General features: G+C 41.8%; 3 protein-coding genes across 9 annotated transcripts in view; 2 read left to right on the top strand and 1 right to left on the bottom strand.

Moving 5' to 3' along the window:
- IDUA (alpha-L-iduronidase) overlaps positions 1-16,366 on the top strand; it is a 64,937-nt gene that overhangs the window by 45,511 nt on the left and 3,060 nt on the right. For 2 of the 7 annotated variants that reach the window (XM_062600458.1, XM_062600455.1), the window contains 4 exons: positions 101-201; positions 6,888-6,955; positions 8,642-8,724; positions 14,033-15,875. In XM_062600458.1, coding sequence (XP_062456442.1) covers positions 101-201; positions 6,888-6,955; positions 8,642-8,698 — 226 coding nt within the window. In that variant the 3' untranslated portion in view covers positions 8,699-8,724; positions 14,033-15,875. Of the gene's footprint in view, positions 1-100; positions 202-3,047; positions 6,403-6,887; positions 6,956-8,641; positions 8,725-10,988; positions 13,177-14,032; positions 15,876-16,366 lie in introns of those variants that run through there. The other 5 variants (XR_009961274.1, XR_009961275.1, XR_009961273.1 and 2 more) reach the window with 5 other exon arrangements.
- PDE6B (phosphodiesterase 6B) overlaps positions 3,312-16,366 on the top strand; it is a 50,860-nt gene continuing 37,805 nt past the window's right edge. The window contains exon 1 of the mRNA XM_062600454.1: positions 3,312-3,361. The gene's annotated coding sequence lies outside the window, so the exon portion shown is untranslated. The remainder of the gene's footprint in view (positions 3,362-16,366) is intronic.
- Positions 10,487-15,324, bottom strand: LOC134153900 (purpurin). Its single transcript, XM_062600459.1, has 4 exons — positions 15,208-15,324; positions 13,546-13,682; positions 11,944-12,056; positions 10,487-10,713 (listed from the first exon to the last, which is right to left on the bottom strand). The coding sequence occupies exons 1-4, from the start codon at positions 15,322-15,324 to the stop codon at positions 10,487-10,489; spliced, it is 594 nt and encodes a 197-aa protein (XP_062456443.1).

The raw sequence follows: 16,366 nt of genomic DNA, 5'->3' as shown, positions 1-16,366 counted from the left end.
CTACTTCTGTCCTTCTTCGTTAAAATGGCCTTGAGATAAGGATCTGATCCTTCAGTGCGTTATCAGCTGTAATTACTAGCCTGTCTGGTTTCTCTTCTAGATGTATAAAGACATTTGAAGTGGAATTCTCACCAGATGGAAAAGCATACCAGCGAATTAATGCCAAAGACACAATATTCACTCTCTGGGTCTACAGCCCAGGTAAGGCCACAGCGCATGTATTTGGTGATCTGTGATGTTACTACTTGCAGTCATGATAGTATGAAGCTTCATTTAATGACGACTGAAAATACATACCTTGCTGAGTGGTATACATTCCCATTACAAATGATAGTGTGACCCTTCCTTTAGGATCCTATCTTTTAGGACCAGATTCTCAGTGAAAGCCTTTTCTCAAGTATGGGCATTTATTGACAGTAGTCATGAGGGCTTTGTTAGGAGTATACTGTGAGTAAATTGCTTACTAGAAACCAAAATTACCCAGCCATGGGTCTGGTAAGCTCCCTGAGAGGCCAAGAATTTTCTCTATCTCTGTCTTTAGCCTCACATTTCTTACATAGATTCGTGCAAAAATTAGAACAAAAAAATTGTTCCACCTTTTACTATACTAAGTCAGACACACAGTAAACAGCACTTGTTCTGTCAGCAAGTGCTGCTTATGTTTTGTAGACTTACTTGGAAGATACAAACCTGACCCGCAGATGCTTTCTGATAGGGCTTGTACCATACCCATTCCACTCAAACAAAGCAGAGACTGTCTCGGATACAAGGACTGCTTAGTTCACTCAGTTTCTACTGGGGCAACTTAAGAGAGAAGGTTTATCAGGACAGTTGTTACCAGCTGTACTTCATAATAGATAGTAAGAAGCTATTCTTTATTTATGTGTGAGGGGCCTGCTTTCTCTTCCTTACTCTAGATTTGATCATTGCAGCAGAGGAGGCCAGAAGTCAGTATGACGCATTCCTGCCTCTTTCACAATAGCTGTGTCCCTCAGCAGGACAGTTCTGCCAGCTAACTTCATGGAGAGTCAGACTGGTCCTTGCTTGCAACTTTTACTTCTGCAGCAGTAGAACAAGTCTGGACAGTCCACATAGCCTAGTGTATGCCCTCTGCTGCCATCTCCATTGGTGGGAGTGACACAGAGGTCCCAGACCAACAGCTGTGGGAATGACTTAGTCTGGCATCCTGGGACAGAAGGGACTGCAAAATGGACAACATGGACAAAAATATCTGACACTGCTGCTACAGATGACTGACGGAGCTTGCAAAACTGGCATTGTGCTAATTTTCCTGCTCTTAGTTCTAGACTCACAGCAGCGAAGACTGAAGTTTAGACTCAGTCCTACAGATACTGGTCATGACTTAGCCTAAATGTGAGACAAATACTTTTCTTACTCTCCTTTTGGGGTAGGGAGAGAGGAGTAAGCTACCTTGTAACGCTTATTTTTGCATAACTGTCCTGTTAACTGCCCAAGGACATGCAGTCGACCTACAGTAAGTGTGATGTCACATCCCTTTCATAGAGGAGTTGGCTGTTTTTCACTTACTGTGTTCTGAGCTGCTCAGTAAGCCCACACTTCTGCTCTCCTCTTGGTCATCCATCCCCATTTCCATACCTTTTGACTGGATTGCAGCTTGCCAAATTCAAGCTACTAAGGCTCTCTCCTATAAGAACAGGAGAACAGTTTGTCCTGGCTGTCTGAATACCTAACCAAGGATGGATCCATATCTTTGGTACAAATCAGCTTTCTAACTAGCTTTGACTAGCTGCCTAGGTTTTAGGTGTTTCACTTTAAAGGAATGTGAGTTTCATCTTTGTCACCAGGCAAAGCTTCCCTTAAAGTCTGTGGCTGTATCTCTTCAAGTATAGCCTCAGTGCAATAGAAACACATATTGATGAATAAGGATGAAAGAAGCTGAGGATGTTTTCTTTTTTGTTTTGTTTTGTTTTGTGATGTAAGTGGTCTAATTCACGCTATCGCTCAGTCCAAGAAGTGTTACTGAATCAGGCACTGATCAGAGCTGTATGAAACAGAGTATATGAACCTTGCCTCAAAGTGATACTTACTAATGAGCAATTCAGAGACAATTTTGCCAGAAATGCAACTCACCTTAACCTGAATAAAGCTTAGGATTTAGTAGTGGGCACACGATAATGTTCAGAGTCATTATTGCAATGTAAAGGCTGCGCAGAAAAGCAAAGACTGTAAGTCATGGCTAAGGCAGGTCCCTGAGTTTAGAACTCGTTATCCTACAGTATTTCAAATTTGCAGAATGTACCAGATTTAATTGTTTGTTTCAATGAGAAAGGAGAAAAGAAAGCTTAAAAAAATCCCATATCTCAACAGCCTTTATTGCTAGGTGCTTTTGCCTTACTCATTATTTCTAGCCTTATTTTTTAAGAAGAAAACCATGAAATATGCAAACACATACAAAAAACAAAGCAGTAGATAAGAAAACTCATATTTGTATTGTTTGTGAGGTGTAGGTCTATGATAGTGAAGACTGCCTTCTTGGACCAGGAGCAAGCATGAAAACCAGTAAAGCTGTAGAACAGCAACTTACATACCTTTGGATAGGGTTGTCTCTTGAGTTGAGCAGAGAGTTTTCAGTCAGCATGCTCCTTGTTCTGTTCTTTTGTTGTCCTGTCCACACATAACCTGTTCCAAATACATAATAAAAGCCAGATATTCAAGTGAGTCAGAAAAAAGGGAAGCAGTTGTTATTGGTCAGAGAAGTTGCGATAGCCCTGTTCCAAAGGGACTGCTGGGAAAGCAGTCATGTAACTGAACTCCAAAATCGTAATAAGGAGAGAGGAGGTCCTTGATGCAAAAAGAGAAGGGCTAGCACTTGGTTCTGAGAAAGTTATAACCATTTATAGATAGACAGGTAGGACACACTTACTTAGGGTGCAGAACTGATTTCACCACTTCCTCAGTCTGTTCCTCAAACCTTTGTTTTTTAAGACCAGCGCCTGCTCCACATCCTCCAAGCACCACTGATGTCAGCCTTTTGAAATGACCATGTCTAACCTTCTCATTTGCAGGATGCTCAGTCTCCGGCTTTTACAGAGTGCGTGCCATTGACTACTGGGGGAAGGCAGGCCTGCCCTCTCTTCCTGTGGAATATGTTGAAACTTTCAAGTGAATCTGAAAAGTGGTGCCTGGCTTGGTGGCTGGGTGGTGTATGCTCCCTGCAGATGACAACTCCCCAGAAAAATAAACTCCTCCCAAGCTGAGGAGGGAGTACAGAAGGGACCTGATGAAGCAAGTAGGAATACAAGTTAGAAGCAACTACACTATTAACTCTTCAGAACTCAAAGGCAACATTATAAACCAGCCATATCCAACAATGCAACTGGTAATATCGTAAAAGGCTGCTAAAGGACTAGGATTTGGTTTGGTATTTAGGAATTATGGGAATAAATAGTTATTATTTCCTATATCACACTTAGCTAATGCCAGGAACAGCCAAATATGTATGAAAGCAACAAAATGCAATTGGATGGCAGCAAAGGAACCAGGAGGACATGTAAGAGACAGCATTGCCTGCCCTCAGCATCCAGGCTGACTGTCATAATGGGGTGATGGAAAACTGCATGACCACAGGACAGACACATCCAGAGCTTGAAGAGTCCCCACACATCCCCAGCTACACCACAGGTTATTCACATGTGCTCTACTGGGTTATTTGAGAGCACTTGTCCTGTCTCCAGAGATAAGAGGTTCTTTGCTTACTTATACAGAGATTTCTACACAGCCACTTTTGCATATGAGGCTGTTACTTGCATGCCAGAACTATTCCCATCACACAAGCAAAGGAAGGAGTAGCAGCTCATCCTCAAAGGGAGAAGTTCACACAGAAAGCTCTGGCTTTAAGATTCACTTGCCTGTCCTGCTCTCTGCTTTAGCCTAAGTCTTCTGCTTGCAGCGTTGTGATTTTTGTGTTGGTACAGGTCCCTTAACTGCTTCTTCATTGTGGTGAAGCCACTAGCCTTAAAAGCCCCTCTTTCTCTCCACTGTGCTCACCTAGCCTGGCTTTCTGCAGTCTTTAGAGCTGGCATCTCCCTCCCCAGCAGACCTTTTTTCTGGAGTCTCACACTGAAACAGTAAGTGAGATGAGACAGGGCTTTGGGTGGCCAGGAGAAAGTTAAAATGGTAGTTGGAGCCTTTTATGTTTTCATGCTATAGCAGGGCATGCTTTTGTATGCCGTGTATGTAACAGAGGGCTGCTACTGATTGTCAGTTAGGAAACTAACCAAGAACAGTTTGACCTTCTGTGTTTTGCAAAGCATGTTCACAAGCGTGTTATTGCCTGCGATAATGGGGTACCTCACTGGATGTCCATGCAAATGCCAATCACTTTATGTAACAAAAAGTGCCCTGAAGTTGCAGGGACGTTTTTTTTACTCTCCCTTTTTCACAACTAGAGCACTTTGAACTCTGCCTTTAAAATGCTTGTACAGGGAAGGATAATGCCAGTGAAAACAGCTGGAATGTTTTCTGTTAGAGGAACAGCTTTGTCACACAAACAACTCCCCTACTGCTCTCCTTGCTGACATCGACTGCTTCACCAGCATAACAACAAAGCTTGTACATTTGGTGAAACATTCAGATCTCAGACAGAAAATCAAGTTTGCACAGCAGAAGAGATCTAAACCACCTCAAATGGCCTCACTTTTACAGCATGGAAAAGACACATATGTAAAAAGTCAGTATATATCAGAAAAGGCTTGTTATCTCCTTACCTTCTTTTTCATGTGCTTATGTTGAAAGTTGACTGTGAAAGATCCATGTTGTCTCAGAATTCAGATAAAACATTTTATCTCTTACTAATTTTTGAGTAAGAAGCCTGTGCAGCATCCTAATCTATCAGTTTCTCACCCATAGAAGCTTGTGGTGGTGCAGAACAGAAAAGGGAGATTTGAGGTAACTCAATTCATTAGTTTCCCAGGTACAAAAAAAGAGTTAATGAAAATTTCCACTTGGAAGGAGAGAGCAGTAAATTAGACTAAAATACATCTCAAAGCTGTTATAATTATCTCTAAGTGAGGAATCAGAAAATGCAGTTAAACAAATCTAGCAGTTAAGGCATATTAATTAACCAGTATAAAGTGATGCCACAGAGCTGATGAGTCCTGCTGGATTACTTGGCTTTTGCAGAAGTGTAGTACATTAATGACGATTCACTCATCTCATTCTTTCACTGTTTTTAAAACTGTCACTATGGCAAGTAATTTCCATTAGAGGATGTTACCATCTTTTAGAAGGTTTTACGCTGGAAGTTCTCCTGGCCCAGGATTTCTACTCCCCAGCAGAGGTAGACAGAAGGCTTGTAGCTGCCTCTTTGCTCTGACTTCTAATTCTCATGCTTACTTTTTTTGTCTTATTAGAAGGCGAAGTGAGGATGGTATTTCTCCAAAGTTTCAAGGTAAAATTTCAGTCATTGTCAGATTGCCTGTTAAAACTTCCCCAAAAGCAGGAATTTTCTTTGCAAGGTCATAGCAGAGCATGTGATAGCTGCAAATAAAATCAAATCTCTTAGAATGATTAGGTCCAACCACTTTGAAGATCTGTCACTAGGTCCCTCCTTCAGGGCTTCTACCCTTAACATTATCCAGAGTGTGGAAGCATGTTCTGGAATATTTCTGCTGGCACAACGCTTTTTCAGGCTTTTTCTTGGCACTGGCAAATGTGTGTGGAAACAAAAGATGAACAAAAATGGTGGGCTGGGTGTGCAGATTTTGAATATTCAGCATTTGCAGCTTTGCTGAACTTCATGTAAACATACTCCTTTAGTCAATGAGGAAGTCTAAAAAAGGCAGCAGAGAAGATGGTTTGATATTTCCAGGCTGCATTTTATTTTCCACCAAGTACATAAGTTTGGGCTGCTCTGTTCTTTTTTATAATTAAACTTCTAGAAACAAATTACTATTTAATATATGAAACTTGACTTTTCTGTAATGATCTGTCACTGAGTCCATGTTGTAGGGCTTCTAACATTTCATCCTTAATCCTTCAACTCTAGCATCTCCTTCTTCACCACAGCAATTGTGAGCTTCACCTCATGCTTTAGTTTTTGTAAGTTCCAGCATAATGCTAAGTGGAGTTGCATGAACTTAGCAGAACCAGAATGAGAACCAAAGCAAGACTGATGAGCACTCTAATATATCTCTTGCTGGCAAACAATACAAAGAAGGAAATCTTAACTGCAAGAGGAGATTGTTTGACTGCCCTTTAAGCAAAACCTTCTAAGGTTATGTAACAGTTTTGCAGCTGATTATTAAAAGCTGTACAGGGAGAAAACTTTCACAGGAATATTTTATATTATCTAACAGCGTATGTATGTGTTGCATTTGTTACCATCTTTCTAATAACACAGTAAAATCAGTTTTTAATCTTTCCATTCATTTTTACATGAATCCAGTAAAAAAAGATCATTGTGTTTTGGAAACAGCTGAAAACTCAGATAGACGAATAATCACGTGAAGTAAAGTCTGTTCTCAAGATATAGAAGACACCTTGATTTATGGAATTTACACCAAGTTCCAACATTATGTATACATGAAGCATGTAGGGAGTGTGAGCATAAGAAATTTCAAAATTCGAGTATGTAGTCTTGTGCGTAGTTACTACAGTCCTAGGCACTCTTGTGTGAGCCCAAGGGGAAAACTGGTCTAATACGACATGATACTATAGCATCAGATCTCAGAACTTGCAGTGTCCTTGTGGTAGGAGGTTTACTGATATGTGAAGGTCAAAATCGTTGCAGGGTTCTTTCTGTTGTTGCACAGTCATAGCCACTCTGTTGTACCAAAGGACTTTCTGAGGACAAAACAACAGTCTTCTTCATTTGTAAACAGCTTTTTCTTTTCTCTTGCTAGCAGAAAGTTTATTCAGGAGAAGGACCTACGTACACGCTTATAGTCAGGAAAAACAGCCTGGTTTATTAAAGGTAAGATAGCAAGTGTTGTTTGTAACGCATCCAGCCAGCTCCAAGGCCAGGCCAAAGTGTGTCTGCCTCTAGACATATTCTTTTATATGTCTTACTCAATGGCATGAAAATTCTAAATCAAAGCAGAATGTACACCTACCTGCCTGCCCATGCTGCCTAGTCTTTGTAGTCTGTGGAGAGAAACAGAAATGAGCTAATTACTCTGTTCACTAACTAACCAGATCGTATGATAAGGGCCTGTTTGCAAGCCTGATGGGAAATAGATGTGTTCTCCCAGTTCCTCCAAATTCAAGCCAGGCTCATGGGTCATGTACAACTAAGCAGCATGTTCTCCCAGAATAACTGCTATCCTCCAGTATCCCTGGAGGCTCAACACAGCGTGGCAGAGAAGGAATTTTAGTTCTTAGCCCTTGTAGGTAGACTATACCAAGCACAATAAGGAGTCTAGCATCTAGTTCCTGCTTGCTTGAACTCTCAGCTAATCTGATCATACAGATAATGTAAATGCAGGCATTTAAAAATCTCACTGCTTTAGAATTTGTAGTATTGATCTGTATATCTTGGCCAAAGGATAGGCTCCTTCAGGTAGGGGTTAATGTTGTCTAATTGATTGTGATACAAGTCCTAAGTTCACAGAACTCCACCCTAATACTTCCTTGTGTGAGAGGGGAGCAATTGGTGAATATTCAATCAATGCATTGACCTTGCACTTAGTCCAGAACAAAAGGCTAATATTTTTTTCAACATTTTATATTCTCTATCTGTATTTTTTTTTCTCTTGTATTGTCTACTGCTCTTCCATTTCTGTCTTCAGCTTTAGGTGGTAGTTCACGATCTTGCTTCCCTTCAAGGTACCTTTTCTAGACCAGCAGAGCAAAAAACAGTTTTCAGTTTTCACTCTTAGTCTCTGCTAGCTGAGAAGCTTAGGAGTCCTAGCTGGAAATTTTGGGAAAAGCAAGCTTGAAAGAGCTCCATGCTTCCCTGGAATATTGTCTCTGGCATTGGAGAAGAGTCTTTAGTCAGCATTTCACATGTTCCTTCCAACAGATGCAATAGATAATCATTGGCATTGTATAATAGACTGTGCAAGCATCTTGCAGAAGCTGTTTTACGGTGTAGTGTTCTGAAGCTCTTCACCTGATACCAACCTTGTGCTATATACCATGTAAGTACACAGAGGCAGAGGCTATCCAACTTGGTTTTCAATGTTTCTTCAGTAATGATGACCCGGAAGATACGGATTGCTGACAAACTGCAGGGTTCAGTTGCTTGGGGCATTCTGGACTGGTAGTTTTATTCAAAGGAAACATTCAAAGTGAATGTGACTCTCTCAAGAGTAATGGGAAATACATGTTTGAGAAAAATAATGCAGGTTCCACTTTTCCTACGTGGGATTGTCTGGATATTGTGCTTTTGGTTCCACGTATCTTTGAACTCCTTGGCCAAAAAGTCTATCAATCAGCTGTGTCTCTCTCAAATACTGAGGCTGGATTATGAAGTTATGGAGTTAAATTATCACATATGCCATATGAAATGCAACTAACTGCTCAATTGAAGAAACAGCCTAGTGTTATTTACAGGAACAGCTGCTTTGTTGCATTCTTGATGCAGCATGTTATTAGAAATCCTCTGCAGACTTTTGATAATTTGGACATACCAGAAGTAATGATATTTTTTTATATACAGGCAGCAAGGATCACATTATCAACCTCATCAGAGCTGTTGTTCAAGAGGATTTTATAGCTTCAGAATTTAAATGGATAACATTGGTAAGAGAGGAGCCGTTTTGTAGGTATGCCTGTGCCCAGCCCTGTGTCCTGCTGTCCTGACTAACTGCCTGGACTCCCTGGGTGGACCCTGGACCTGCCTTGTCACCATGCATTTGCCTGTTGATCATAGTGCTCTTGGTGAGACCTGTCCCTGTCACTACCCCTGCCCTGTGTCCCCTGGTTGGTACTGCACTGCTCTGGTTGGGGGACACTGCCCAGTTGCATGAGGGCTGCTTTGACTACCAGCTCACCTTACCACAGAGAGCAGCCCTACTCTCCCTGCTCCCCAACAGTGTGTAACAAAAAGCAGTGGCAGTTTTTTTTTTTTTAAAAAAAGCATTTATTGACAAATCCTGTCATAAGTGTTCCCTTGAAAATTTAAATATCAATACTGTATTGCACACAATTTACAAAAAACAAGCATTTTTCATGTGTTTTTCAGGAAAAACATGCTAGTCCAAACTATGATTTTCTTTTTTTAATTAGCTGAATGACAACTTCAAGAGGTCTGGTTTCTGTGTTTAAGGTTAGAATCAGAAGTATATTTTTAGCAGGCCCCTGGAAAGAAAGAAAAGCAAACTTTAGTCCATGCAAGTAAATCTGTGAAATACTTTAACAGCATTTTTAGTTTTCAGTGAAAGGGTAGCTACAGTTTTCCCAGAGTACTTCTGAATCACAGTACGAGATTAGGTGAGAGGGGCGAAAGTTTCTGTTTGCGCTATCTGTGACTATTGGCATAGCATTTGGGCAGCTTTCACCAGTCCCGATGACCCATGAGTCCTGTCCAGCTGGGCCTAGCATACGTACTACTGAGCTAATTCCCCAGTCTAGGTCCTCAGACCTAATGTAGTTAAGGGCCTCTCTCTGGGGAAGGCAATGGGATTGGTTTAGCTCAGTTGGTTAGAACATGGTGCTAATAATGCTAAGGTCACGGATTCAATTCCTCATATGGGCCACTCGCCTAAGGGTTGGACTAGATGATCTCCAGAGGTCCCTTCCAACCTTACCAATTCTAGGATTCTATGCCCATGTGAAGGGTGTGGGAGCTAAGCTGCTGACAAAAAGTGGAGTTCTTGCTTTGTGCATAGCACTAGAAACTTATCATCAGCCCACCACAGAGGCAACAGTTGAGCTGGAAGATGAGCTTCAATGGCTCCAGAAAAAAAAGCCCCTCAAAACAGCTGTTAGACCTGCAAAATAATCTGTTGCTCTATCCATATGTGGAGCAACCACTCACTCGTACTGTCAGCAGAGTCATGACTGCTGCTCAAAGCCCTTCATCTTTGCTGTTCAGAAAGCCCGACACAAATCATGCTGGCAGCTAAGGAGAGGGAGGATGTTTCCTCCTGGAAGGAGCTTTACCTGTAGGGCACAGTGCACAGACCTAAGGTAGGTTGCTGTTATGCAGGTGTGCAAGCCACTCATTTTGAAGTTCAGAAACAATACATTGTTACAATGCCCAAGCCCCTGCATTTGTGTATCTTTTGGGAAAGAGAAGAGCTGATCTTCTTCCTGCAGTGTGCCAGCTTCAACACACACATTATTATAAGGGGAAAATTAAGGCTGCAGAATCATGCTTTAATCATGCTCTTTCTCTCTTCCATGGATTTTGCTTTTACAGCCACTTTCTTAGTAGATGTTACTTTAAAAACCCATTGCGGAAAAAATGCAACTCAGTTTGCTATGGCTTTGCCACATCTAGAGCAAGTGCAGCAACATACTCTACAAGCTGCCAGTGCAGTCATTTCTGTGAGTTTGTTAATTAACTCAGAGTACCTGACTGAAGTACAGGCTGAAACTGGCCAGACATGCAGATTTCTTCCTGCTTCTGACGCACAATGCGCTGAATGGCTGGGGGGAGTCCACGAGGGTTGCGTGAGAAGATCAAGGAATAGCCATCATCACAGGACCCATCTTCTTTCAGGCTGCGGCAGGCATAGGTAATGGCATAGTTATCATAATCGGTGTCAATCACCCAGTAGTTGTCCCCTGAAACATCAGAGTATATGTATTTGTCATGATGGACAAAACAGATCAAAAGTGGATGTGCTCATCCGTGTGAGAGAGGTTTTACTGCAACACATGGCAGGCTGGCTTCCCAAAGGATGTAAAATCACCTCCCACATTTAGCTTATATCCACACTGTGAGATGAATACTGGGGACAAACAAGGTGTATCCTGAATTCACCTTGCTCCCCCTCATGTCACTGCAGTACATGTCAGTTAAGATGATAAGAAGCCAATGCTAAATGTCTCTGATTCAGCTGAGCATTGTCCCATCACTGCCTGATCTCCACTCTGCAGCTGAAGGCACAGGCAAGCACCAGTGGTACCTCTCAACAAGACAAATTTTGCTCAGACAGAATTTGAGGTTAGTGCATTTTAACTTACAGTTTCTTAGTCTAGTAGGGGTCATAGGATTATGTTTTGATAACAAAAATCTCTCTATATTTCTTGCCCAGATGTGTCTTGGGGGAAGGAGAGGGGCCTAAAGGCCAGACAGATCACATTTCCTGTGCGAAAAGCCTCAGTAAAACATGGCTCCTGTTTTCCAGCTTTTTTGATCAACAAAGTACATTATGTCAGGTCTGAATATGTGTATTTCTTTGTTATGCATTAGCAAGCCAAATCATGCCCACTTTCCGAAGGAGTTATGGGAGACTCTGGCTGGAAATATGAGGTGTGTAGGGTGCATTAATGAGATTCAACTCAAGGAGTTTCTGCAAGGGGAACTTCAGTTAACAGCTCAGAGTTGTTGATTCCAGCAGTATCTGTCTGACAGAATATGTGCCTTGCTGTTAGGGTGCAGATTCAGGTCTACATGTCATGTCCCATTAGCTATAAGGTGTGCAAGGATGAGCCTGATTTCAGGCACCTTTGTAATGCCCACACTGGAGCCCAGGAAGTATAGGGCAGCAGTGCTCAGCTATATGAAGTTTATCTACACTGTCCATTCTCTCTAATCTGCATCTTCCCTGTTAATTAAACCAGCGAATAGGTGGGGTTCCTGGGGAGGCTCTGGATCTTGTCCCTTGTGTGGAGATAAAAATCACTGCTTGGAAAAAATATCTCCCTCTATGGATGCTTTATCTCCTTTTAGAGCAATATGAGCTCAGCTGTTTTTCCTGCTCATGTACTGAAATACACAAATCTGGGCAGCTATAAGCCATAGACCAACATTTTGAGGGATATAAAGGAGGGCTGAAGAAATTCACTCACCACCACTGGACAGGTAGCTGGCCAAGCCCTGGTAGGTCATGTACATTTTTGCTGGAGTGGTTGGGTCCGGTACTGTGTACTGAGCAGCCATGTCAGCACAGATCACCCAGAATCTGTAACGAGATCCATGGGGCTGAAGGTAAAACCCTGCTGAGACTATCCCACAACAGCCTCATGCAGGACTCAAGGAAGCAGCAGGCTAGGGTGCAGTGCCATTGCTTCAAGCACAGGCATAGTCTTTCTTAATACAGACTCACTCTTAGTCATCAAGGAAAGCAAGTCTGTGATATCCCATGAATGACAGTGCATGGTAACCTATGCACTCTATAGTGAGGGCACTATTCTGTCCCCCCTCTGGCTCAGCCTGCTTTTTAGCACTTGTTTGGGTACAACTAGACAACTGCCATGCAAAACAGTGAATGTTTCTTGCCTCCCGGCCAGAACTGACCTGTGTTTGTACTGAGATAGGAAAAATTTACTGTATTCCCCAGCAGAAGCTGGGGGTTGATATAAGAGATGCCTTTTACATACAAGGAAATAATTACAGCCACTCCCCTCTCCAAACTGATGAAAGGCCTTCACACAGGCTACAAGAGAGCCTTGTAATCACGTGAACAGTCCATCTTCTTTATTCATTTCACTTAATGGTGCTCCATCTGATTTACTTTGAATACTGCCTATGTCTTACTGCATTGTGAATGCCTGGACATGGTGAGTTGCCTGGTTTTGTGTACCAGTGTTAGGGTCTTCATTCCTCTTCTAACAAATGATGAGCGTTGTTTTGATTCTGCTTTTACAGAAATAAATTTAGGTCAACCTTGAGGTCCCAGCTGGTTTCTGAAGAGGCCTTTCAGAAGTCTTCCTACCCATAATGTGTGGAATATCTGCAAAGCTTCATTTAGCTGTATCACTTAGCCTGCAGTGCTGTGCTGTTAAGTCTAAGGTTCACAGTCACCTGCTCTGGTCTTTTGTTTATGCCATTGGGCAGCTTTGGGCAGTTAATACAGAACAGCACTGGTATTAGCCTGCTGGAAGCTCCAGTTTTTCTTTTGTATACCCAGAAACCTATTTAATCCCTTCACATGTTGTAATCCCTTATAGTAACCATTACTGACAAGAAAATCTTAAGCTTCCCTTCCATCTATCTTTTCAGGCATCACAGTGATATCCAATTGCTAACTGAGTATTTTCCTGAGAAGTCTGTCCAATACCATGTTGAAAGATCTATTAAAGTAATGCTCATTTACACTCATTTTCTTCCTTTCAAATAAATCTAAGATGTTGTGCTACTTATGGGCCTGCAGGCTATGCTAGCTCCTCTCTCTTTGTTCCAGTTTAGTTACTTTACTGCTCTATCATTAAAGATTAGACTTTGTGATTGAACTGGCAGTTACCCAGTAGTTTTGTGATGGGCCTAGGCTAGAGGCAGCCTAAGAACTCACCCAGGACTCAAATGGGTTTAACTTTGGCTTGCAGTGCGTTAGCTTGATCAAGCTTCCTTTCATGATAGAGACAAGTTCTGTGCTCAGGATATATCACTGTCCATCCCAACTTCACTACCTCATGTCGCCACCTACAATTGAGAGCCAGGCATACACTTACCCAAAAAGCTTTACCCGGCCTTTGGAAGACGCTGTCATTGTGCCATCCTCCTCAACGGTGTATTCAGCAGAGATATTGTCCTGAAGGAAAAGACCTTCTGGATCCTTCTTGGCCAGGGCATACCACTTCCCGGCATACTAAAATGAAAGATTATTAATATCTGAATTAATGGTTGTGTCACATTGGCACAGAAGCATTTTTGTAAACACAGTTCCCCTCCAGCTAGCCACTGCCAGGCCAAAGAAGAAGATCTGCACTTAGGTGGGTAGGCACCACATAGGTCCTGACAAATCATTTGATAAACCTTCGCCTCTGTGCTTCATGAGGCTCCATGAGGAATGGCTCTAGCACCTACACCTTTCTATACACATTTACTTTTTCCCACTTCGTCATTCCTGTAGCAACTGCCCAGCTTGAACATGTCTCTGTGATCCCTCCCTGAAATGCCTGCTTTGAATCAAGCCATCTCTTCTCTGTTCCTATTTAGGTCCAAACTTTTCCATGGGAGATGCCAATGAGGACACCAAATCACAGCTGTAAAACCTTCAGCAATTTGGCTGGAACCACTTTTTTTGGCTGCCTGGGGCCAAAGCTGATCTCTGATGGTATCCCAGGTCTACCTGGAGAAGCAGAAAGCAATGACTACGTGCATTAGGAAGAGGAAAAAATGTGCTAGGGAGACTAGCAGCAGGGGAAAATGAAATGAGATTAAGAAGAAGAAAATAACTAAACAAAGGGGACCCTGGAAATTCAAAAGCAGTTCCTACTAAAACAAAAGTAAGATCTAAACAAGTTACTGCAAGACAGAAAGACCCTCAAAAGTTACCATTATTGGTAAAATCAATGAGGAGAGTAGAACTTAGTGGAATTTAACTCTGCTCAGTTTGACTCTTCAGTTAAAGGTATGAAATTTGTCTGGAAAGTTACATACTTAAGCATGAAATAGAGTGCATTAGCTCCCAAGTACATGAGGCCGAGCATAAATCTGATATAGCAAGATATTGATGTTCCTGAAACTCTTCCCAGACATGAGTTTCTTTCCAGCAAGGCAAACTTTGTAAAGAAGAATGGCTGGCAAGCAACAAATTCTGTTTGTGGCTGGAGGTGATATTTGCAGGTGGACAGTCAAAACAGGAACTGGCACAACAGCCAGGGCCTTTACTAACGCAGTTAGCCCTACTTTACTTTTTAGAGGAAGGCAGGCAAATTAAATGCTGCATTTAGAACCAAAAGCCAGGCTGTGTCCAACACACCCAGCTAGATAAACTCTCATTTTGCTGTGACTCCCAAGCATGGTCAGCTGTGAATACAAGTCCACAGGATACCTTATTTGCACCTTCTCTCTATGTTTAGGGATCTAAAGTGTTTCATTCATAGGACTGCCCAAAACTGAAAGCCATACTGAACTTGAACTAGTAGAAGATCATATTTGGTAGAAAAACATCCCTGCCCTTTGTGGCCAGTGTTTCCATAATATTCAGCAAGTCAAACACTGTCAAAAAGAGCAAACTACAGAAACAGTGTTTGCGAGACAGCATATGAACCAAGTTAATTTCTTGGCAGTGAACTCCTTTATACAGCCTATATAACCTGGTAAAACATTTTATATAGTAAAGCTTCTTCATATGTATTGTATTTAGCAGATGAATTAACCATAATTACCCTTTTTGGATCAAAATTGTCTTTCACAGAGAAAGACTCCACTGCACAGGTCTGAGCTAGGCTGTCTTCAATAGTGGAGAAAATTGATGCCAGGAAAACAAATTGTGAGTATTTCATTCTGCAAGACAAAAGCAGACATGCCGAGTCTTATTTCACAGCAGATATGAATACCCAGTGCTGTTTCCATAAATATATTCCATTTATTTTAAAAACTAGTTTCATCCCACGCTGCATTTAGTACTACTTTACTGAGAAACCTAGGTCATCATGGTGTCTGAATCCAGCTGTCTCTATACCTCTGAGCACCTATGGCAATTACTTTGCAAGAATATTTTGGTTGCTGCTAGTACTATTTCAGTTCATGCCATTTTTATGTTATAAATCAAGACAGACTCTAGATAAAGTTGGTAAGAATTGATAGAATTTGAAATTTTTTTTTTGTTGTTTGTTTTGACAAAAAATAATGTTCTAGTGAGCTCTGGTAAAGCAGTGTAGGTTGGAAGTCTGTTGTTTATAATTATCCTGTGGTGTTCATTCACTCTGCTTTAAAACCAGCAAAGCTGTGTTCGTTATGGCCAGTTCTCATCACCTAATCAGGGATGAGAACTGCCTACTCTAATGGCAAATTACATTTTAGTATTTTCTTCTCTCAGTTTCCATCCCCCCTATAAACATAACAGATAACAAAGAGTCTCTGGAGGGTTGATCTCCCATTCCAGTGCAGCCACAAGATGGCCATGACTGTATTTATCTGCCAGTGTAACCCTGCTCATCTGCATCCCAGCAGGTTTGGTCCTCATCTTTGGAAAAAGAGAGCACCTACATGCACATTTGTTGGTGTATTTGACCCTGCATACCTGTTCTGATGACAAGTTAAAACACAGATAACTGAAACCTGACATTGACATCGGAGCTGAGCTGCCAACCTAAGACTACCAGGCACCTGAGCAGTTACTCTTTTCCTAGCTGCTGTCACACAAGTTGCAGGCTCCTGCTGCAAGAGGTGTTAACCTGATTCATCTCTGCTGCAAGAAAGACCTACCTGTTGGGGTAGAGGTGTTGGAGATTGAGTCTACTCTGCTTCAGTCTTTGGGCTGCAGTCGGCAGGAGAGATTTCTGTGAATTGCCCTCCAGCTGCCTTTAAATAATGAATCTGCAA

The sequence above is a fragment of the Rhea pennata genome, chromosome Z (genome assembly GCF_028389875.1).
Source record: "Rhea pennata isolate bPtePen1 chromosome Z, bPtePen1.pri, whole genome shotgun sequence".
In the NCBI taxonomy this organism is placed as follows: Eukaryota; Metazoa; Chordata; class Aves; order Rheiformes; family Rheidae; genus Rhea; species Rhea pennata.
The sequence above is the reverse complement of the archived record's forward strand: the minus strand, read 5'-3'. Positions and strand labels throughout refer to the sequence as shown.

Bases quoted from the DNA above. Each gene is read 5' to 3' on its own strand.
- LOC134153900 (XM_062600459.1), bottom strand. From the start codon at position 15,324: ATGAAATACTCACAATTTGTTTTCCTGGCATCAATTTTCTCCACTATT. The intron at 12,057-13,545 runs GTAAGTGTATGC...ATCTCGTTACAG, and splicing joins GGCCGGGTAAAGCTTTTTGG to ATTCTGGGTGATCTGTGCTG. The intron at 10,714-11,943 runs GTGAGTGAATTT...CTGATGTTTCAG, and splicing joins CAGCTACCTGTCCAGTGGTG to GGGACAACTACTGGGTGATT.